General features: G+C 47.7%; 1 protein-coding gene across 2 annotated transcripts in view; it reads left to right on the top strand.

Annotated features, from left to right (window-relative positions):
• The window catches only part of LOC121539445 (serine/threonine-protein phosphatase 2A 55 kDa regulatory subunit B beta isoform-like), an 82,533-nt gene that overhangs the window by 41,508 nt on the left and 16,784 nt on the right, over positions 1-24,241 (top strand). Inside the window, exon 1 of one of the 2 annotated variants that reach the window (XM_041847957.1) lies at positions 190-1,072. The exons of the other annotated variant lie outside the window; for it this stretch is intronic. Coding sequence (XP_041703891.1) covers positions 1,003-1,072 — 70 coding nt within the window. The 5' untranslated portion in view covers positions 190-1,002. Of the gene's footprint in view, positions 1-189; positions 1,073-24,241 lie in introns of those variants that run through there. 2 annotated transcript variants of the gene reach the window in all.

Below are 24,241 nucleotides of genomic sequence, written 5' to 3'. Positions count from 1 at the left end.
TTCCTTAATGTCACCTGGGAGGAAAAATATAACTTTGCCCTGGCATTAACCTATATACTGGAACGGTACAATGTCAGATCTGCTTGTCATCTTGAGCCATTCATAATTCATGATTTTCTGACTGACCATTGCCAGTAGGCTGCAATGTGGTGGTTCGATTAAACGTCACAGCGAGCGTTCAAAACGCGTTTGCTGCGTGTAGTTTTGAAGATCCAGCCTGCGGCAATCTGTATTGGAAAGGGCTGGTGCTAAAGCGGCGCGTCAGTACCAGCGCCAGGGATTCTGCAGCCCCAGTCCATATGCGCACCAATGACTCGGGCGCGCCGCACCAGAGTTCCTTCTGTTCGAGGAGAGAAGACGAGGAGGACTTTGCTTGGTGAACGAAAGGAAGGAGGAAAGCGAAGTGGCACTCTGATCTGCAACCGAGGAGGCTGGCAGGGAAACGTTGGAATGACTTTAGCCAGCCAGGCTTGACGCATAATCCCGCCCCAGCCAAGCTGTTCGAGAGAGAGTCTTGCCTGCTTCAACTCAAATCCTCACCAGATAAGATTTACCGAGGACTGCTGTCTCATTCACACACCCTCATACAGGGAAAAGGCAATTTATTTGACACATTCCACTGCATTCCACTGCATAGCAGAGGAGGTGGCACTATATGAAGACATTTGGATCATTTTAAACTACATAGGCTATTTTCGTCTCTTTTTAACGAGGCAAGACGGAGGCAACCACCACCCATTCCTTCGAGGTTAAATGCGCTAGAATTACTAAAGACACACATTTGTAAAGCACTGTCATTGCATAGGCTAAAACCCCTATTTGAAGCGCACTGAGACGTGGACGGGACTTGCCAATATCGCTATTTGATCATTCCGCTATATCTACCAGAGAGTTGGAGTCAAGATGACAGCCCTCACGCTGGTCTCGCGGCCCGCCTGCTGCTGATGGTACAGTCCAGGATGTCTTTAACGGTCTCAGGATCCAGAACCAACCGATTTATCAATGGAGGAGGAAAGTAACACCCGCAAGATCAACAACAGCTTCCTACGCGACCACAACTATGCTACTGAAGGTTTGCGACGGAAAACAAGCTAGGCTATTCTTCATAACATATTTACACTGTTCGGTTTATTTAATAGAGTACACAGCTTGATTTTACATAAACTGTACTGTAAAGAAGGCCGAGTATTCCGCATATCGGTTATGATGAGGGATTGATTTACTAATGGTCATCAGAATAATATTTATTGTCGTCATTATAGCGTCCCGACCCTGGAACCTTATCGATCTTGCCTGGTGTCATGTAGCGTACCGATTGATTTTTGCTTCAGATGGCAGTCTGCGCATTTATGGAGGGTGGCGGTCTGGCCTACTCCCTACCCACTGGGCACACACTGGTTGAATCAACGTTGTTTCCACGTAATTTCAATGAAATTGAACCAACGTGGAATAGACGTTGAATTGACGTCTGTGCAGTGGGTCATCTCTCCTGCTCCATATTTAGAAACCAAATGGAACCAATCTGTTTCAATGGCTGGCCTGATTGAATGAATGTGTTCTGAATGGCACATGAAGCAGCCTTGAATGAGTCAGTAAATATACTGTGTGTGTGAGAGAGAGAGAGGGGGAGGGGGAGGAGAGAAGTGTGCGTTTCTATGAGGTTGGATCATTCTAGAAAGTATTTGACTGGTTTCAGCACCATGGACAGAGTACAGCCTCCTACAGTGCAGTATTTTAGCCCAGTGCCTGGCTGTGTCTGGCCTGTCTCTGTCTGGCTAATTGATCAGGGTTAGTCAGGTGATTTACTGATATCATCAAGTCCCATCATTAGACTGATCTAATTAGCGATGTTAGCCCCAGTCACTGATCATGTCTATTGATTAACCAGGACTAACTGATGCTAATGTAACTGATGCTGTGAGACTAACCTGTTGGAACCAGTGTGATCGTGAGATATCTAAACATGTAAAGCGAAACAGAACGGTGAGCATAGTCCTCTGTCTGGCTCTATGAGGCTACTGTGAAACCAGTATCTGTTCCCCAATAGGTGGACGATTGGTAGCCACCTCCCTAGGACCCGTCTGGATATCCAACCCTTCCACCTCTTGTCTCCCTGCATCTCCTGCATCAGAAGCTCCCTAACAGAGACTAAATAGATCAGGTTTCTCTGGTCACTTCTGTCTATAGGGTGTAGGAGTCATACTTAGAGGACAGGACATGAGGTACAGAGGGATCTCACTCTCTCTCTCTCGCGCTCTCGCTCTCGCTCGCGCTCTCTCTCTCTCTCTCTCTCGCTCTCTCTCGCGCTCTCGCGCTCTCGCTCTCTCTCGCTCTCTCTCTCTTGCTCTCGCTCTCTCTCGCTCTCGCTTCGCTCTCTCTCTCTCGCTCTCTCTCGCGCTCTCTCGCTCTCTGCTCTCTCTCGCTCTCGCTCTCTCGCTCTCCTTCTCTCGCTCTCTCTCTCGCTCTCTCTCTCTGCTCTCTCTCTCTCTCTCTCGCTCTCTCTCGCTCTCGCTCTCTCTCGCTCTCGCTCTCTCTCGCGCTCTCTCTCTCTCGCTCTCTCTCTCTCGCTCTCTCTCTCTCGCTCTCTCTCTCTCTCTCTCTCGCTCTCTCTCTCTCTCTCTCTCTCTCTCTCTCTCTCTCTCTCTCTCTCTCTCTCTCTCTCTCTCTCTCTCTCTCTCTCGCTCTTTGTCACTCAATTCAATTCAATTTACTGGCATGGGAAACGTGTTTACATTGCCAAAGCAGATGAAAAAGACAAAAAAGGGAAATAAACAATCAGAAATGAACATTAAACATTACACTACATTTAAATGTTATATTATTGGCTATGTACAGTGTTGTAACAATGTGCAAGTAGTTGAAGTATGAAAGGCAAAATAAACAAAAATATAAATATAGGTTGTATTTACAATGTTGTTTGTGCTCCACTGGTTGCCCTTTTCTTGTGGCAACAGGTCACACATCTTGCTGCTGTGATGGCACACTGTGGTATTTCACCCAATAGATATGGGAGTTTATCAAGATTGGATTTGTTTTCAAATTCTTTGTGGGTCTGAGGGAAATATGTCTCTCTCTCTCTGGACAAACATGAGACCTCTCTATGGACCGACGGACATTGAGAGAGAGAGTGGGTGGGGGTTAATCCAGGTGATAAATAAAGGGTGTATCTCCTCAGCTTTAGAGGACTGTCTGTCTCATCCGTCTGGGGAGCTGACATCGAAGAGCCCCATCTTTGTGTTTTTATAGCTTCAATCTATGGTTGATTGTCAAGCCTATAACTCATTATAGAGACTGTGTGTGTGTATGTGTGTGTGTGTGTGTGTGTGTGTGTGTGTGTGTGTGTAAGGGTTTTACAGCAGTATAGTGCAGTCTGCATCAGGGATCAGCCGTTGTGTGTTCTCTCTGGCCTCTCACATCATAAATCCACTATACTAGACACACACACACACACACACACACACACACACACACACACACACACACACACACACACACACACACACACACACACACACACACACACACACACACACACACACACACACACACTTACTTTTCACACTTATCTTTCCTTATGTCTTATTGTTGCTGCATTGTCCAGAAGGAACCTGCGAGTAAGCATTTAATTGGATGGTGTATACCATGTGTATCCTGTACATATGACTAATAAAACTTGAAACGTAGGTCCCAGTTGAGGTCAGATCAGGTGAGATGTTGGTAATAGTTCCCTCAGGCACTCACAGCTCATTTTAATGATGTAAAATGTTTATGATGTCACACGCTGACCTTTAGTTTGTACCAATCCCACACCTCAGTGAGTTGTGTGTGTGATGTCCGAGAGGTGTTCCCATAGGGACCCATGAGATCCCAATACCATAATGACTTGCAAGAGGTCAAACCGAATGTGTTTTTGCTGAATGAGAGAAGAAGAAACGTCCTATCATCAATCACTCCTTGTCATCATGTACTTGAAATGTCTCTGGCACATTCTACTAATACTGTTCTACTGCTTTTCAAATAATGAACATTGGATGGACTGCGAGATGGAATATATCATTTTTCCTGCATAATGGAGACAGATAAAAAGCCTAAGTTTTCATCTCATCGCTCTGGGTTGGAAAGAAAGGCCTCCAGGTTGGAAAGAAAGGCCTCCAGGGGCTGTGAAGACTGAGCAAAGGAGCCTGGGAAAAAAAGAACATTAACATTCCAGCTTATTTGCATACAGCCGCGTACAGATGACATGTTGCTAATAGTGATAGGATGGATGGCGTCTCGCTGTGTGTGTGTGTGGCGAGTATGCAGTGTGGGGTTAATGGACTGTGACACTCCTGCTACATGTCTTCATATCACCTCACAAAATGCGAGGAATGGAAGAACATATTCACAGCAGAAGAGATTTTGAAGGAGATTATTATAATTCTCTTCCAAACCCAAGGTAGGGGTAGAAACATGACTGCATCCCAAATGGCACCCTATTCCCTATAATTCCCCTGGTAAAAAGTAGTGCACTACAGTATATAGGGCAGGGCTATTCAACTATATTCTTATAGGGGCGGATGTAAAAAGGGAGGGGTGGACATTTTCCACATGCGATTCATCTTCAGAAGAACTATATTAAAGCAACACACACCAATAAAGCACTTTTGTTAAAATTAAATGTTCCTACAAGTAATTAGGAAAGAAGTGGTTGGCGCTTAACCAACGTGAGTCGAGGTGCAACCCCAAAATTCGATCATCATTGAAAAGGAAAAGGCACAACGCTCGCTCACCAATTTTTTTATTTTAGTTAAACAACTATTAAAAGCTTCTTAAAAGTCAGCTTCTTAAAAGTCAGCTTCCTAAATGTCAGCTTTTTAAAGGTAATTTTAAAATCATCTGAAAACTAAGCATAATAATAAATAATACAAAGATATGTAAAATCAGGTAATGCCAAATTCGAGTCTGAAGGAAGTATGCTTTGAATTGATTTCCCTCAGTCATTAGTAAAAAAAAAATGGTCACACTCCCTTCTAACAAGTCCTTGTGAGCATCAGACAGGAAAACAGAAGGCAGGTACGTGTTCCTGAGAGTCGTAGCTTTCAGCAGTGTAGCTTAAACCATTCAAACACTAGAGCCAAATTCATATGAAGAGAAAAGAAGTAACATGCCACATAGGTGCTAGAAACCGCTAGAAACTACTAGAAACTGCTAGAAACCACACTATAGACAACCACAATAGTGCTTGTCATTTTGGCACTGAACGTTAGATTTTGGCGGGGATTTTTTTGCAGATCTTTTATTAATGTTCAGAATTGACCAAAGTGCCAAATTAATAAACGGCCCGGATCTGTCCCGCGGGCCGCCAGTTGAATAGCCTTGATATAGGGAATAGGGTGTAATTTGGGTAGCAACATGACCATTTCCCCGTGACCAGGAGGCAGGAAGCTGTAGGACTCAACTACAGGTTTGACATTGATTTTTGTCCCTTTAAATTTAGCCATCGGAACAATGACCTTAAAATCTAAACTGGGAGGACGTAATCTATATGTAATCACTCTCTCTCTCTAGATCTCTCTCTCTCTCCAATTTAAATTTAAATTTAATTTTAGGGGCTTTATTGGCATGCCAAAGCAAGTGAAGTAGATAATAAACAAAAGTGAAATAAACAATAAAAATTAACAGTAAACATTACACTCACAAAAGTTCCAAAAGAAAAATACATTTAAAATGTCATAATGGGTTATAATGATGTGCAAATAGTTAAAGTACAAAAGGGAAAATAAATAAACATAAATATGGGTTGTATTGTTCTTCACTGGTTGCCCTTTTCTTGTTAATTCTTTCCAATGTGTCAAGTAATTATCTTTTTGTGTTCTCATGATTTGGTTGGGTCTAATTGTGTTACTGTCCTGGAGCTCTGTGGGGTCTGTTTGTGTTTGTGAACAGAGCCCCAGGACCAGCATACTTAGGGGACTCTTCTCCAGGTTCATCTCTCTGTAGGTGATGGCTTTGTTATAGAAGGTTTGGGAATCGCTTCCTTTTAGGTGGTTGTAGAATTTAACGGCTCTTTTCTAGATTTGGATAATTAGAGGGTATCGGCCTAATTCTGCGCTCTCTCTCGCTCTCTCTCTCTTTTTCTGTATATGTTTGCTGAATTTTAATACAGTGTCACTACTGGAGAAGCTGGCCAGACACAATCCCACTAAGGGTCTGTATGACGGGGGAGGAGGAGGAGAGGAGGATGAGAGGAGGAGGAGTGTAATGTGCCAAGGCAAATGTCCCCAGGCTACACTTTAGGACCCCATCATGAAAAGACTTAACCCTTGTCTCCGTCTCTCTCTGCCCCAGGGCTGCATCCATTATTCATGAGAAAGCACTCTCAAAATGTTATGTCTCACATTTTAGGAGAGGGCAGGGGGGTTAGGGGTGGGGGACACATTGCATTACAGAGGGTTGGTGTGTGTGTGTGTGTGTGCGTGTGTGTGTGTGTGTGTGTGTGTGTGCGTGCGTGTGTGCATGTAGTGTATAGTGTATGTATAGTGTGTGTTGGGTTTAGTTGCAAGCTGTGTAGTGTGTGAGCCACAGCCCTCTCTCCCCAGCTGCTGATTAGGTTTTTCATTTTCTGATAAGCTGTTTTATTGAGTCTGCAGTGAAATGACAAAATAATGGGGATCCACTAAGGATGCCCCAGATAGTTCCACCCACATAGTGTACAGTAGGACATTAGAGTATTTGCGATTCGTCCATTGGCGATGGTCTCTAAAATAAACTAACCAAAGCTCTAAGGAATTTCTATTTTCGCTGACTGTGCAACCACAGGTTAAAGAAAATGACAGTGCATCTTTGAGAGAGAGAGAGAGAGAGAGAGAGAGAGAGAGAGAGAGAGAGAGAGAGAGAGAGAGAGAGAGAGAATGTTGCTATGATAAATGTATATGTCTAAGATGTTCTCTGTACTACCCTGGAGGTTAAACAGTATTTTACTTTTCTGTGTTTCTCAATTGGATGTGTTTGTTGGCTCTGATTAAACATTTCTGTCTTGCTGTGGTCTGTCCAGGAACAAATGTCACACAGAATGTTTTTCTATAAAGTCACTTAACTCACTGAGACCAACTTCTCAGCTTACACTGTATAACCTTTGAAAAGACAGCCCAGATGAATAGCTATGAGATATGAAAACAGCAGAGACAAAGACAATGGTTTAGTGCTGTGGTGTTTTCTAACACAAACTCCATCAGTATAGCTCCTCTCTGTTAGTAGTTTGTGCACTCTATTTCTCTCACTCTCTCCTCTCTGTCGCTCTCTCTCTCTCTCTCTCTCTCTCTCTCTCTCTCTCTCTCTCTCTCTCTCTCTCTCTCTCTCTCTCTCTCTCTCTCTCTCTCTCTCTCTCTCTCTCTCTCTCTCTCTCTCTCTCTCTCTCGCTCTCTCTCTCTCCCCTTTCTCCTCCTTCCTTCCCTCTCTCTCTGTTAGGTATCTATCTGGTAATAAAGTGTGAAAGGGGGAGAAATAACATCTGTCCCTTGTCTGATTATACACACACACACACACACACACACACACACACACACACACACACACACACACCCTGTATATCTCCTAGGGGCCAGATTCTGTAGAAATCAGGTTAATGATCTGTTTCTCTCCATTACTAAGAGCCATGATGATAGAATGTTGTCTAGATAGAATGCTACAGTGTGTGTGAACCTCACGTAGCGTACAAGCATAAGCCATCTAGCCTTCCAGAGAGCAGGCTGAGGTAATGGTCTTATTCAGGGAATCCAGACAGTCATTGGACCCAAATATAACGTTGTTTGTGTTTGAGAGAGAGAGAGAATAATTTAGCATTCTCCATTGACGCATGCAGCGCAGTGTAGTGCAGTGTTCCCATGTGTCTAACAGAAAGCATTGACACGGCACTCCGCTGCCAGTTACCCTCTCTCTACCTAATATAACAGCACCCTTACGTAACTGGCTCTCCACAGTCACGCCATGTTGGCTTCTTACACAACAACTGTTTTAGCTAGTGTATGAGGCTGTTTTAGCAGACTATTTTAGCTGGAGTTCGTGTCAATTTCACCTAGTCTCTGTTTGTTCAGTCACATATAGATTATTTGACTAGGTCGCCCCACTATCGTAGCTCTCCTCTGATGACCCCAGACTTTAGTGTGTTCTCAGGATTATATCTCTGCCCTCCCTGACTGGGGGTCCTGTCTCTTTGTCTGAGGGGCTACCTTAGCCTGTCTCTGGATCTGATTGCTATGTTAGCCTGTCTCTGGGTCTGAGGGGCTACCTTAGCCTGTCTCTGTGTCTGAGGGGCTACGTTAGCCTGTCTCTGTGTTTGAGGGGCTACGTTAGTCTGTCTCTGAGTTTGAGGGGCTACCTTAGCCTGTCTCTGGGTCTGAGGGGCTATGTTAGCCTGTCTCTGTGTCTGAGGCGCTACGTTAGCCCATCTCTATATCTGAGGGGTTACCTTAGCCTGTATCTATATCTGAGGGGTTACCTTAGCCTGTCTCTGTGTCTGAGGCACTACGTTAGCCTCTCTCTGTGTCTGAGGGCTACATTAGCCTATCTCTGTGTCTGAAGGGTTACCTTAGCCTGTCTCTGTGTCTGAGGGGCTACGTTAGCCTGTCTCTGTGTTTGAGGGGCTACCTTAGCCTGTCTCTGTGTTTGAGGGGCTACGTTAGCCTGTCTCTGTATCTGAGGCCCTACGTTAGCCTGTCTCTGGGTCTGATTGCTATGTTAGCCTGTCTCTGTGTCTGAGGGGCTACGTTAGCCTGTCTCTGTGTCTGAGGGGCTACCTTAGCCTGTCTCTGTGTCTGAGGGGCTACGTTAGCCTGTCTCTGTGTCTGAGGCGCTACGTTAGCCTGTCTCTGTATCTGATGGGCTATGTTAGCCTGTCTCTGTGTTTGAGGGGCTACGTTAGCCTGTCTCTGTATCTGAGGGGCTACGTTAGCCTGTCTCTGTGTCTGAGGGGCTACGTTAGCCTGTCTCTGTGTCTGAGGGGCTGCGTTAGCACTGACTCTGAGTCTGAGGGCTACGTTAGCCTGTCTCTGTTGTCTGAGGCGCTATGTTAGCCCGTCTCTATATCTGAGGGCGTTACCTTAGCCTGTCTCTGTGTCTGAGGGGCTACGTTAGCCTGTCTCTGTGTCTGAGGGGCTACATTAGCCTGTCTCTGTGTCTGAGGCGCTACGTTAGCCCGTCTCTATATCTGAGGGGTTACGTTAGCCTGTCTCTGGGTCTGATTGCTATGTTAGCCTGTCTCTGTGTTTGAGGGGCTACGTTAGCCTGTCTCTGTATCTGAGGCGCTACGTTAGCCTGTCTCTGGGTCTGATTGCTATGTTAGCCTGTCTCTGTGTCTGAGGGGCTACGTTAGCCTGTCTCTGTGTTTGAGGGGCTACCTTAGCCTGTCTCTGTGTTTGAGGGGCTACGTTAGCCTGTCTCTGTATCTGAGGGGCTACGTTAGCCTGTCTCTGGGTCTGATTGCTATGTTAGCCTGTCTCTGTGTCTGAGGTGCTACGTTAGCCTGTCTCTGAGTCTGAGGGGCTACGTTAGCCTGTCTCTGTGTCTGAGGCGCTATGTTAGCCCGTCTCTATATCTGAGGGGTTACCTTAGCCCGTCTCTGTGTCTGAGGGGCTACATTAGCCTGTCTCTGTGTCTGAGGCGCTACGTTAGCCCGTCTCTATATCTGAGGGGTTACCTTAGCCTGTCTCTGTGTCTGAGGGGCTACCTTAGCCCGTCTCTATATCTGAGGGGTTACCTTAGCCTGTCTCTGTGTCTGTGTCTGAGGCACTACGTTAGCCCATCTCTATATCTGAGGGGTTACCTTTGCCTGTCTCTGTGACTGAGGGGCTACCTTAGCCTGTCTCTGTGTTTGAGGGGCTACGTTAGCCTGTCTCTGTGTTTGAGGGGCTACGTTAGCCTGTCTCTGTATCTGAGGGGCTACCTTAGCCTGTCTCTGGGTCTGATTGCTATGTTAGCCTGTCTCTGGGTCTGAGGGGCTATGTTAGCCTGTCTCTGTGTCTGAGGGCTATGTTAGCCTGTCTCTGTGTCTAAGGGACTACGTTAGCCTTTCACTGTGTCTGAGGGCTATGTTAGTCTGTCTCTGTGTCTAAGGGGCTACCTTAGCCTGTCTCTGTGTCTTAGGGGCTACCTTAGCCTGTCTCTGTGTCTGAGGCGCTACGGTAGCCTGTCTCTATATCTGAGGGGTTACCTTAGCCTGTCTCTGTGACTGAGGGGCTACCTTAGCCTGTCTCTGTGTCTGAGGCGCTATGTTAGCCTGTCTCTGTATCTGATGGGCTATGTTAGCCTGTCTCTGTATCTGATGGGCTACCATAGCCTGTTTCTGTGTCTGAGGGGCTACGTTAGTCTGTCTCTGTGTCTGAGGGGCTACCTTAGCCTGTCTCTGTGTCTGAGGCGCTACGTTAGCCTGTCTCTATATCTGAGGGGTTACCTTAGCCTGTCTCTGTGTCTGAGGCGCTACGTTAGCCTGTCTCTGTATCTGATGGGCTATGTTAGCCTGTCTCTGTATTTGATGGGCTACCATAGCCTGTCTCTGTGTCTGAGGCGCTACGTTAGCCTGTCTCTGTATCTGATGGGCTATGTTAGCCTGTCTCTGTATCTGATGGGCTACCATAGCCTGTCTCTGTGTCTGAGGGGCTACGTTAGTCTGTCTCTGTGTCTGAGGGGCTACGTTAGCCTGTCTCTGTGTCTGAGGGGCTGTTTTAGCAAACTATTTTAGCTGGAGTTTGTGTCAATTTCACCTAGTCTCTGTTTGTTCAGTCACATATAGATTATTTGACTAGGTCGCCCTACTATCGTAGCTCTCCTCTGATGACCCCAGACTTTAGTGTGTTCTCAGCATTATATCTCTGCCCTCCCTGACTGGTGGTCCTGTCTCTTTGTCTGAGGCCCTACGTTAGCCTGTCTCTGGATCTGATTGCTATGTTAGCCTGTCTCTGGGTCTGAGGGGCTACCTTAGCCTGTCTCTGTGTCTGAGGGATATGTTAGCCTGTCTCTGTGTCTGAGGGACTACGTTAGCCTTTCTCTGTGTCTGAGGGACTACGTTAGCCTTTCTCTGTGTCTGAGGGCTATGTTAGTCTGTCTCTGTGTGTAAGGGGCTACCTTAGCCTGTCTCTGTGTCTGAGGCGCTACGTTAGCCTGTCTCTGTATCTGATGGGCTACCATAGCCTGTTTCTGTGTCTGAGGGGCTACCTTAGCCTGTCTCTGTGTCTGAGGGGCTACTTTTAACTGTCTCTGTGTCTGAGGGCTACGTTAGCCTGTCTCTGTGTCTGACGGGCTATGTTAGCCTGTCTCTGTATCTGAGGGGCTACCTTAGCCTGTCTCTGTGTCTGAGGCACTACGTTAGCCTGTCTCTGTGTCTGAGGAGCTACCTTAGCCTGTCTCTGTGTCTGAGGGGTTACGTTCGCCTGTCTCTTTGTCTGAGGGGCTACCTTAGCAAACTATTTTAGCTGGAGTTTGTGTCAATTTCACCTAGTCTCTGTTTGTTCAGTCACATATATATTATTTGACTAGGTCGCCCTACTATCGTAGCTCTCCTCTGATGACCCCAGACTTTAGTGTGTTCTCAGCATTATATCTCTGCCCTCCCTGACTGGTGGTCCTGTCTCTTTGTCTGAGGGCTACGTTAGCCTGTCTCTGGATCTGATTGCTATGTTAGCCTGTCTCTGGGTCTGAGGGGCTACCTTAGCCTGTCTCTGTGTCTGAGGGATATGTTAGCCTGTCTCTGTGTCTGAGTGACTGCGTTAGCCTTTCTCTGTGTCTGAGGGACTACGTTAGCCTTTCTCTGTGTCTGAGGGCTATGTTAGTCTGTCTCTGTGTGTAAGGGGCTACCTTAGCCTGTCTCTGTGTCTGAGGGGCTACCTTAACCTGTCTCTGTGTCTGAGGCGCTACGTTAGCCTGTCTCTATATCTGAGGGGTTACCTTAGCCTGTCTCTGTGACTGAGGGGCTACCTTAGCCTGTCTCTGTGTCTGAGGCGCTACGTTAGCCTGTCTCTGTATCTGATGGGCTACCATAGCCTGTTTCTGTGTCTGAGGGGCTACCTTAGCCTGTCTCTGTGTCTGAGGGGCTACTTTTAACTGTCTCTGTGTCTGAGGGCTACGTTAGCCTGTCTCTGAGTCTGAGGGGCTACGTTAGCCTGTCTCTGTGTCTGAGGCGCTATGTTAGCCCGTCTCTATATCTGAGGGGTTACCTTAGCCTGTCTCTGTGTCTGAGGGGCTACGTTAGCCTGTCTCTGTGTCTGAGGGCTACTTTAGTCTGTCTCTGTGTCTGAGGGCTACATTAGCCTGTGTCTGTGTGAGGGGCTACCTTAGCCTGTCTCTGTGCCTGAGGGGCTATATTCACCTTTCTCTGTGTCTGAGGGGTTACCTTAGCATATCTCTGTGTCTGATTGGCTACGTTAGCCTCTCTCTGTGTCTAATGTTCTACGTTAGCATGTCTCATTGTCTGAGGGCTATATTAATCTGTCTCTGTGTCTGAGTGGCTACCTTAGCCTGTCTCTGTGTCTGAGGGGCTAAGTTAGCCTGTCTATGTGTCTGAGGGCTACATTAGCCTGTCTCTGTGTCTGAGGGGTTACCTTAGCCTCTCTCTGAGTCTGAGGGGCTACGTTAGACTGTGTCTGTGTCTGAGGGGCTACGTTAGTCTGTCTCTGTGTCTGAGGGGCTACGTTAGCCTGTCTCTGTGTCTGAGGTGCTACGTTAGCCTCTCTCTGTGTCTGAGGTGCTACCTTAGTCTGTCTCTGTAACTGAGGGCTACGTTAGTCTGTCTCTTTGTCTGAGGGCTACGTTAGTCTGTCTCTGTGTCTGAGGGCTACATTAGCCTGTCTCTGTGTCTGAAGGGTTACCTTAGCCTGTCTCTGTGTCTGAGTGGCTACGTTAGCCTGTCTCATTGTCTGAGGGGCTATGGTAGCCTGTCTCTGTGTTTGAGGTGCTACCTTAGCCTGTCTCTGTGTCTGAGGGGCTACCTTAGCCTGTCTCTGTGTCTGAGGGGCTACGTTAGTCTGTCTCTCTGTTTGAGGTCTACCCTAGCCTGTCTCTTTGTTTGAGGTGCTACGTTAGCCTTTCTCTTTGTCTGAGGTGCTACGTTAGCCTCTCTCTTTGTCTGAGGGGCTACCTTAGTCTGTCTCTGTGACTGAGGGCTACGTTAGTCTGTCTCTGTGTCTGAGGGCTACGTTAGTCTGTCTCTGTGTCTGAGGGGCTACGTTCACCTGTCTCTGTGTCTGAGGGCTACCTTAGTCTGTCTCTGTGTCTGAGGGGCTACGTTCGCCTGTCTCTGTATCTGAGGGCTACATTAGCCTGTCTCTGTTTCTGAAGGGCTACCTTAGCCTATCTCTGTGTCTGATGGGCTACGTTAGCCTCTCTCTGTGTCTGAGGGGCGACCTTAGTCTATCTCTGTGTCTGAGGGGCTACATTAGCCTGTCTCTGTGTCTGAGGGGCTATGGTAGCCTGTCTCTGTGTCTGAGGGGCTACATTAGCCTGTCTCTTTGTCTGAGGTGCTATGTTAGTCTATCTTTGTGTCTGATGGGCTACTTTAGCTTGTCTCTGTGTCTGAGGGCTATGTTAGCCTGTCTCTGTGTCTGAGGGCTATGTTAGCCTGTCTCTGTGTCTGACGGCTATATTAGTCTGTCTCTGTGTCTGAGTGGCTACCTTATAATAATATAATAATATGCCATTTAGCAGACGCTTTTATCCAAAGCGACTTACAGTCATGCGTGCATACATTTTTTTTGTGTTTGGGTGGTCCCGGGGATCGAACCCACTACATTGGCGTTACAAGCGCCGTGCTCTACCAGCTGAGCGACAGAGGACCACTACCTTAGCCTGTCTCTGTGTCTGAGGGGCTAAGTTAGCCTGTCTCTGTGTCTGAGGGCTACATTAGCCTGTCTCTGTGTCTGAGGGGCTACCTTAGCCTCTCTCTGAGTCTGAGGGGCTACGTTAGACTGTCTCTGTGTCTGAGGGCTACGTTAGTCTGTCTCTTTGTCTGAGGGGCTACGTTCGCCTGTCTCTCTGTCTGAGGTCTACCCTATCTATGTGTCTGAGGGGCTATGTTAGCCTGTCTCTGTGTCTGAGGGGCTACCTTAGCCTCTCTCTGAGTCTGAGGGGCTACCTTAGCCTGTCTCTGTGTATTTGGCGCTATCTTAACCTTTCTCTGTGTCTGATGCGCTACGTTAGCCTGTGCATGTATCTGAGGGACTACCTTAGCCTGTCTCTGTGTGAGGGGCTACCTTAGCCTGTCTCTGTGTGTGAGGCGCCACGTTAGCCTCTCTGTGTATCTGAGGGGCTACCTTAGCCTGTCTCTGTGCCTGAGGGGCTACATTAGACTGTCTCTGTGTCTGAGGGCTACGTTAGTCTGTCTCTGTGTCTGAGGGGCTACGTTCGCCTGTCTCTCTGTCTGAGGGTCTACCCTATCTATGTGTCTGAGGGTCTATGTTAGCCTGTCTCTGTGTCTGAGGGGCTACCTTAGCCTCTCTCTGAGTCTGAGGGGTTACCTTAGCCTGTCTCTGTGTATTTGGCGCTATCTTAACCTGTCTCTGTGTCTGATGCGCTACGTTAGCCTGTGTCTGTATCTGAGGGGCTACCTTAGCCTGTCTTTTGTGTCTGAGGGCTACGTTAGCCTTTTGTCTGTATCTGAGGGCTACCTTAGCCTGTCTCTGTGTCTGAGGGGTTACCTTAGCCTGTCTCTGTGTCTGAGAGGTTACCTTAGCCTATCTCTGTGTCTGATTGGCTACTTTAGCCTCTCTCTGTGTCTGAGGGGCTACCTTAGTCTATCTCTGTGTCTAATGTTCTACGTTAGCCTGTCTCTGTGTTTGAGGTGCTACATTAGCTTGTTCCTGTGTCTGAGGGCTATGTTAGCCTTTCTTTGTGTCCGAGGGTCTACCTTAGCCTGTCTCTGTGTCTGAAGGCTATATTAGTCTGTCTCTGTGTCTGAGTGGTTACCTTAGCCTGTCTCTGTGTCTGAGGGGGGCTCGTTAGCCTCTCTCTGTGTCTGAGGGGCTACCTTAACCTGTCTCTGTGTCAGAGGGCTACATTAGCCTGTCTCTGTGTCTGAGGGCTACGTTAGCCTGTCTCTGTGTCTGAGGGCTATGTTAGCCTGTCTCTGTGTCTGAGGGGCTATGTTAGCTTGTCTCTGTGTCCGAGGGCTACATTAGCCTGTTTCTGTATCTGAGGGGCTACGTTAGCCTTTCTCTGTGTCTGAGGGCTACGTTAGCCTATCTCTGTGTTTGAGGTGCTACATTAGCTTGTTCCTGTGTCTGAGGGCTATGTTGGCCTTTCTTTGTGTCCGAGGGTCTACTTTAGCCTGTCTCTGTGTCTGAGGGTCTACCTTAGTCTGTCTCTGCGTCTGAGGGGCTACGTTAGCCTGTCTCTGTGTCTGAGGGACTACGTTCGCCTTTCTCTGTGTCTGAGGGGTTACCTCAGCCTATCTCTGTGTCTGATTGGCTACGTTAGCCTGTCTCTGTGTCTGAGGGGCTACCTTAGCCTCTCTCTGAGTCTGAGGGGCTACCTTAGCCTGTCTCTGTGTATTTGGCGCTATCTTAACCTTTCTCTGTGTCTGATGCGCTACGTTAGCCTGTGTATGTATCTGAGGGGCTACCTTAGCCTGTCTCTGTGTGAGGGGCTACCTTAGCCTGTCTCTGTGTGTGAGGCGCCACGTTAGCCTCTCTGTGTATCTGAGGGGCTACCTTAGCCTGTCTCTGTGCCTGAGGGGCTACATTAGACTGTCTCTGTGTCTGAGGGCTACGTTAGTCTGTCTCTGTGTCTGAGGGGCTACGTTCGCCTGTCTCTCTGTCTGAGGTCTACCCTATCTATGTGTCTGAGGGTCTATGTTAGCCTGTCTCTGTGTCTGAGGGGCTACCTTAGCCTCTCTCTGAGTCTGAGGGGTTACCTTAGCCTGTCTCTGTGTATTTGGCGCTATCTTAACCTGTCTCTGTGTCTGATGCGCTACGTTAGCCTGTGTCTGTATCTGAGGGGCTACCTTAGCCTGTTTTTGTGTCTGAGGGCTACGTTAGCCTTTGTCTGTATCTGAGGGGCTACCTTAGCCTGTCTCTGTGTCTGAGGGGTTACCTTAGCCTGTCTCTGTGTCTGAGAGGTTACCTTAGCCTATCTCTGTGTCTGATTGGCTACTTTAGCCTCTCTCTGTGTCTGAGGGGCTACCTTAGTCTATCTCTGTGTCTAATGTTCTACGTTAGCCTGTCTCTGTGTTTGAGGTGCTACATTAGCTTGTTCCTGTGTCTGAGGGCTATGTTAGCCTTTCTTTGTGTCCGAGGGTCTACCTTAGCCTGTCTCTGTGTCTGAAGGCTATATTAGTCTGTCTCTGTGTCTGAGTGGTTACCTTAGCCTGTCTCTGTGTCTGAGGGGGCTACGTTAGCCTCTCTCTGTGTCTGAGGGGCTACCTTAACCTGTCTCTGTGTCAGAGGGCTACATTAGCCTGTCTCTGTGTCTGAGGGCTACGTTAGCCTGTCTCTTTGTCTGAGGGCTATGTTAGCCTGTCTCTGTGTCTGAGGGGCTATGTTAGCTTGTCTCTGTGTCCGAGGTCTACATTAGCCTGTTTCTGTATCTGAGGGGCTACGTTAGCCTTTCTCTGTGTCTGAGGGCTACGTTAGCCTATCTCTGTGTTTGAGGTGCTACATTAGCTTGTTCCTGTGTCTGAGGGCTATGTTAGCCTTTCTTTGTGTCCGAGGGTCTACTTTAGCCTGTCTCTGTGTCTGAGGGGCTACCTTAGTCTGTCTCTGCGTCTGAGGGGCTACGTTAGCCTGTCTCTGTGTCTGAGGGACTACGTTCGCCTTTCTCTGTGTCTGAGGGGTTACCTCAGCCTATCTCTGTGTCTGATTGGCTACGTTAGCCTGTCTCTGTGTCTGAGGGGCTACCTTAGCCTCTCTCTGAGTCTGAGGGGCTACCTTAGCCTGTCTCTGTGTATTTGGCGCTATCTTAACCTTTCTCTGTGTCTGATGCGCTACGTTAGCCTGTGTATGTATCTGAGGGGCTACCTTAGCCTGTCTCTGTGTGAGGGGCTACCTTAGCCTGTCTCTGTGTGTGAGGCGCCACGTTAGCCTCTCTGTGTATCTGAGGGGCTACCTTAGCCTGTCTCTGTGCCTGAGGGGCTACATTAGACTGTCTCTGTGTCTGAGGGCTACGTTAGTCTGTCTCTTTGTCTGAGGGGCTACGTTAGCCTGTCTCTCTGTCTGAGGTCTACCCTATCTATGTGTCTGAGGGGCTATGTTAGCCTGTCTCTGTGTCTGAGGGGCTACCTTAGCCTCTCTCTGAGTCTGAGGGGTTACCTTAGCCTGTCTCTGTGTATTTGGCGCTATCTTAACCTGTCTCTGTGTCTGATGCGCTACGTTAGCCTGTGTCTGTATCTGAGGGGCTACCTTAGCCTGTCTCTGTGTCTGAGGGCTACGTTAGCCTTTGTCTGTATCTGAGGGGCTACCTTAGCCTGTCTCTGTGTCTGAGGGGTTACCTTAGCCTGTCTCTGTGTCTGAGGGGTTACCTTAGCCTATCTCTGTGTCTGATTGGCTACTTTAGCCTCTCTCTGTGTCTGAGGGGCTACCTTAGTCTATCTCTGTGTCTAATGTTCTACGTTAGCCTGTCTCTGTGTTTGAGGTGCTACATTAGCTTGTTCCTGTGTCTGAGGGCTATGTTAGCCTTTCTTTGTGTCCGAGGGTCTACCTTAGCCTGTCTCTGTGTCTGAAGGCTATATTAGTCTGTCTCTGTGTCTGAGTGGTTACCTTAGCCTGTCTCTGTGTCTGAGGGGGCTACGTTAGCCTCTCTCTGTGTCTGAGGGGCTACCTTAACCTGTCTCTGTGTCAGAGGGCTACATTAGCCTGTCTCTGTGTCTGAGGGCTACGTTAGCCTGTCTCTGTGTCTGAGGGCTATGTTAGCCTGTCTCTGTGTCTGAGGGGCTATGTTAGCTTGCCTCTGTGTCCGAGGGCTACATTAGCCTGTTTCTGTATCTGAGGGGCTACGTTAGCCTTTCTCTGTGTCTGAGGGCTACGTTAGCCTATCTCTGTGTTTGAGGTGCTACATTAGCTTGTTCCTGTGTCTGAGGGCTATGTTAGCCTTTCTTTGTGTCCGAGGGTCTACTTTAGCCTGTCTCTGTGTCTGAGGGGCTACCTTAGTCTGTCTCTGCGTCTGAGGGGCTACGTTAGCCTGTCTCTGTGTCTGAGGGACTACGTTCGCCTTTCTCTGTGTCTGAGGGGTTACCTTAGCCTATCTCTGTGTCTGATTGGCTACGTTAGCCTGTCTCTGTGTCTGAGGGGCTACCTTAGCCTGTCTCTGTGTCTGAGGGGCTATGTTATCCTGTCTCTGTGTCTGAGGGGTTACCTTAGCCTATCTCTGTGTCTGATTGGCTACGTTAGCCTGTCTCTGTGTCTGAGGGGCTACCTTAGCCTGTCTCTGTGTCTGAGGGGCTACCTTAGCCTGTCTCTGTGTCTGAGGGGCTATGTTATCCTGTCTCTGTGTCTGAGGGCTACGTTAGCCTGTCTCATTGTCTGAGGGGCTATGTTAGCCTATCTCTGTGTCTGAGGGCTATGTTAGCCTGTCTCTGTGTTATTACCAGTGATTGATGTTTGTCATCAGAGTGCATCTGTCTGATGTCTCTCGCTGACCTCTGACCCTGGCTCTTTCACACCTGACTGGCTACAGGATTTATAGACCTTATTCACTTATCGTCTGAGTCCCAAATGGCACCCAATTCCTTATATAGTGCACTATGTCTGACCAGAGCCTTATGGGCCATGGTCAAAAGTAGTGCACTATAGGGTGTGCCATTTGGGAATCAGCCGTGGTCTGAGTAGTCTCTAGAAGCTCTGGGAGCCACTTCCACCACAAAAGAAGGTCACCTACCAAAATGTCTGCAATAAACCTGAGGACGTAGTCACATATGTTGGAGTAATCTTTTACAAAGGGCCGAAGAGGAAAACACAAAGGATTGACAGTACACCATGATATCATGTGAATCTCTAATTGGAAATTCTCCAGTTTTAGTTTTTTTTTGTATTGAGACAGGTCTTTTTGAGAGAGCTCCATCAAGACTCTGTCTGGTGTCTAAATGGTCTCTGCTTCAGTGGTTCTGTTCATTCACTGCGATGATTGAAGGAGGACGTGTTGGAGTGTAAACTCGTTAAAAAGACTCCATCAATGACTGTTATCCCTCACTGGCTTAATATGTTAATGATGAGAGAGCGAGAGAGAGCGAGAGAGAGAGAGAGAGAGGGGGACGGAGGGAGGGAGGGAGAGATAGTGAAGGAGAGAGAGAGAGGGACGGAGGGAGGGAGGGAGTGACAGAGGGAGGGACGGAGGGAGGGAGGGAGGGAGGGAGGGAGGGGAGAGAGAGATGGCGAAGGAGAGATGGTGAAAGAGAGAGAGAGAGAGAGATAGATAGAGAGAAGGAGGGAGGGAGATGGCGAAAGAGAGGAAGGGAGAGATGGTGAAGGAGGGAGATGGCGAAGGAGAGATGGCGAAAGAGAGGAAGAGAGAGTTGGTGAAGGAGAGAGAGAGGGAGAAAATAAGAGAAAAATTGAAAAATAATAACACAAGGAATAAATCCACAATGAGTAACGATAACTTGGCTATATACACAGGTACCAGTACCAAATTAATAACATGTAATAACAAAGATTAATAAATACACAATGAGTAATGCTAACTTGGCTATATACATGGGGTACCAGTACCGAGTTGATGTGCAGGGGTACGAGGTAATTGAGGTAGATATGTACATATAGGTAGGGATAAAGTGACTAGGCAACAGGATAGACAATAAACTGTAACGGCAGTGCATGTGATGAGTTATTGCAAAAAGGGTCAATGCAGATAGTCCGGGTAGCTATTGGTTAACTATTTAAATTATGGCTTGGGGGTAGAAGCTGTTCAGGGTCCTGTTGGTTTCAGACTTGGTGCATCGGTACCGCTAGCCATGCAGCAGCAGAGAGAACAGTCTATGACTTGGGTGGCTGGAGTCTTTGACAATTTCTCGGGCCTTCCTCTGATACCGCCTGGTATAGAGGTCCTGGATGGCAGGAAGCCTCGGTCCTAGTGTCCATTTATTTCTATCCAGCCATTACAATGAGCCCGTCCTCCTATAGCTCCTCCTACCAGCCTCCTCTGGTGTGTGTGTGTCCGTACATGTACAGCTAACTACAGATCTCCCTTTGCTCTGTGTCTTGGTTTGTGTATTTGTTTCGTTAGGGAACAAACCAGTTGGATGTTGAGAGACGTATCCATCTCTAGGTTGTTTAGATGTAGAGCTGGAGTCAGCTAGGCAGATCAGATGCATGTGTTTCAGCAGGAGAGGAGGAGGTATCTCAAAGGTAGGTATCTGTCTGTGTTACAATCTAGAAACCCAGAAGCTTGTTTTGGATGCTTGATGTGAGAGATGTATTGGTTTTAGCTAATTTCAGTGGCTGAGGAGCCAAATGCACTGGACTGGTATAAGCTTGGCTGTGAAACAATACGACTTGGCTGTGTGCATCAGTTGAATTCTGTCGTAAAGGAGTGTCCTTATAATCTCTCTGTGTCTGTGGATGGAAGATGTCTGGTTTCATGTACTAATGACTTGAGAGGAAAACGTCTAGGTCCTTTAGGCACTACTTCACCTCTATGGCTCCTGTGGGGGAAAGGAGCGGCTTCATTCATAGAGGAAACTAATCGCATTGATAGTGTGATGATCATAGAGTGTGCTTTAAATCTGCTACTGAACTGATGAGATTCTGATGAGTTACTGATTGTGTGAGGATCGTTAAAGTTAATTAACTGGCTGATTGCCAGACTATTTTAGTCTGATGATTAAATGGTGAATTAGATGAAATAACACAATCAGTTTCAGACCGGTTTCAGACAGTCATTTAACCAACATCTTTTACCCATATTTCTCCATTTATCTGGGTCACCAGGGCAACCCTTTGTTTCCTAGATATTCTGCCCGTAAAATAAGTTGCGCTATAAGCTGTGTTTTTCCGCGTGTGTTTTTCCGCGTTATTTGTAATTTATTTTGTACATAATGTTTCTGCCATCGTCTCTTATAACCAAAAAGAGCTTCTGGATATCAGGACAGCGATTACTCACCGCGTATTGGACGAATAATTTTTCTTCAACGAGGCGGCCGCGAAGGATATCCTACAGACACCCGACAAGGCCCAAATCCCCGTCATTCGCATGACGAAGAGACAGAGATATCGTGGACGTAGGTCGGGGTGCCTTGTAAGGATCCGACGGCGAGCGAGTAAACTGCCGCTCCCATCAATCCTATTAGCCAATCTTCAATCATTGGAAAACAAATTGGATGACCTAAGATTACGGTTATCCTACCAACGGGACATTAAAAATGGTAATATCTTATGTTTCACCGAGTCGTGGTAGAACGACGACATGGATAACATACAGCTAGCGGGCTATACGCTACATCGGCAGGATAGAACGGCTGACTCCGGTAAGACAAGGGGTGGCGGTCTGTGTATATTTGTAAACAACAGCTGGTGCACAAAATCAAATACTAAGGAAGTCTCGAGGTTTTGCTCGCCTGAGGTAGAGTATCTTATGATAAGCTGTAGACCACACTATTTACCAAGTGAGTTTTCATCTATATTTTTCATAGCCGTCTATTTACCACCACAAACCAATGCTGGCATTAAGATTGCACTGAATGAGCTGTATAAGGCCATAAGTCAACAGGAAAACGCTCATCCAGAGGCAGCGCTCCTAATGGCCGGGGACTTTAATGCAGGGAAACTTAAATCCGTTCTACCTAATTTCTACCAGCATGTTAAATGTGCAACCAGAGGAAAAGAAACTCTAGACCACCTTTACTCCACACACAGAGACGCATACAAAGCTCTCCCTCGCCCTCCATTTGGCAAATCTGACCATAACTCTATCCTCCTGATTCCTGCTTATAAGCAAAAACTAAAGCAGGAAGCACCAGTGACTCGGTTAATAAAAAAGTGGTCAGATGATGCAGATGCTAAGCTATAGGACTGTTTTGCTAGCACAGACTGGAACATGTTCCGGGATTCTTCAGATAGCATTGAGGAGTACACCACATCAGTCACTGGCTTCATCAATAAGTGCATCGATGATGTCGTCCCCACAGTGACCGTACGTACATACCCCAACCAGAAGCCATGGATTACAGGAAACATCCACACTGAGCTAAAGGGTAGAGCTGCCGCTTTCAAGGAGCGGGACTCTAACCCGACGCTTATAAGAAATCCCGCTATGCCCTCCGACTCGAACCATCAAACAGGCAAAGAGTCAATACAGGACTAAGATTGAATCGTACTACACCGGCTCTGACGCTCGTCGGATATGGCAGGGCTTGAAAACTATTACAGACTACAAAGGGAAGCACAGCCGCGAGCTTCCCAATGACACAAGCCTACCAGACGAGCTAAACCACTTCTATGCTCGCTTCGAGGCAAGCAACACTGAAGCATGCATGAGAGCACCAGCTGATGACTATGTGATCACGCTCTCCGTAGCCGATGTGAGTAAGACTTTTAAGCAGGTCAACATTCACAAGGCCGCAGGGCCAGACGGATTACCAGGACGTGTACTCCGAGCATGTGCTGACCAACTGGCAAGTGTCTTCACTGACATTTTCAACATGTCCCTGACTGAGTCTGTAATACCAACATGTTTCAAGCAGACCACCATTGTCCCCGTGCCCAAGGACACTAAGATAACCTGCCTAAATGACTACCGACCCGTAGCACTGACGTCTGTAGCCATGAAGTGCTTTGAAAGGCGGGTCATGGCTCACATCAACACCATTATCCCAGAAACCCTAGACCCACTCCAATTTGCATACCGCCCCAAGAGATCCACAGATGATGCAATCTCTATTGCACTCCACACTGCCCTTTCCCACCTGGACAAGAGGAACACCTACGTGAGAATGCTATTCATTGACTACAGCTCAGCATTCAACACCATAGTGCCCTCAAAGCTCATCACTAAGCTAAGGATCCTGGGACTAAACACCTCCCTCTGCAACTGGATCCTGGACTTCCTGACGGGCCGCCCCAGGTGGTAAGGGTAGGTAACAACACATCTGCCACACTGATCCTCAACACGGGGGCCCCTCAGGGGTGCGTGCTCAGTCCCCTCCTGTACTCCCTGTTCACCCATGACTGCATGGCCAGGCACGACTCCAACACCATCATTAAGTTTGCCGACGACACAACAGTGGTAGGCCTGATCACTGACAACGATGAGACAGCCTATAGGGAGGAGGTCAGAGACCTGGCCGTGTGGTGCCAGGATAACAACCTCTCCCTCAACGTGACCAAGACAAAGGAGATGATTGTGGACTACAGGAAAAAAAGAGGACTGAGCACGCCCCCATTCTCATCGACGGGGCTGTAGTGGAACAGGTTGAGAGCTTCAAGTTCCTTGGTGTCCACATCACCAACGAACTATCATGGTCCAAACACACCAAGACAGTCGTGAAGAGGGCACGACAAAGCCTATTCCCCCTCAGAAGACTGAAAAGATTCGGTATGGGTCCTCAGATCCTCAAAAAATTATACAGCTGCACCATCGAGAGCATCCTGACTGGTTGCATCACCGCCTGGTATGGCAACTGCTTGGCCTCCGACCGCAAGGCACTACAGAGGGTAGTGCGTACGGCCCAGTACATCACTGGGGCCAAGCTTCCTGCCATCCAGGACCTCTATACTCAGGCGGTGTCAGAGGAAGGCCCTCAAAATTGTCAAAGACTCCAGCCACCCTAGTCATAGACTGTTCTCTCTGCTACCGCACGGCAAGCGGTACCGGAGTGCCAAGTCTAGGTCCAAAATACTTCTCAACAGCTTCTACCCCCAAGCCATAAGACTCCTGAACAGCTAATCATGGCTACCCGGACTATTTGCACTGCCCCCCCACCCCATCTTTTTACGCTGCTGCTACTCTGTTAATTATTTATGCATAGTCACTTTAACTCTACCCACATATACATATTACTTCAACTACCTCAACTAGCCGGTGCCACTGCACATTGACTCTGCACCGGTACCCCCCTGTATATATAGCCTCCCTACTGTTATACACTTTTTTGATGTTGTTTTATTTTACTTTTTTATTAAAAATAAATGCACTGTTGGTTAAGGGCTGTAAGTAAGCATTTCACTGTAATGTCTGCACCTGTTGTATTCGGCGCATGTGGCCAATAAAATTTGATTTGATTTGATTTGAAGCTATAAGGCAAGCTGAAGCTTTCAGGTTTAATTTAAGTTTTGGTAAATGGAAAATTGGTGAA

The sequence above is a fragment of the Coregonus clupeaformis genome, chromosome 3 (assembly GCF_020615455.1).
Source record: "Coregonus clupeaformis isolate EN_2021a chromosome 3, ASM2061545v1, whole genome shotgun sequence".
Taxonomy (NCBI): domain Eukaryota; kingdom Metazoa; phylum Chordata; class Actinopteri; order Salmoniformes; family Salmonidae; genus Coregonus; species Coregonus clupeaformis.
Note: the sequence above shows the minus strand (reverse complement) of the source record. Positions and strands in the feature narration are given on the sequence as shown.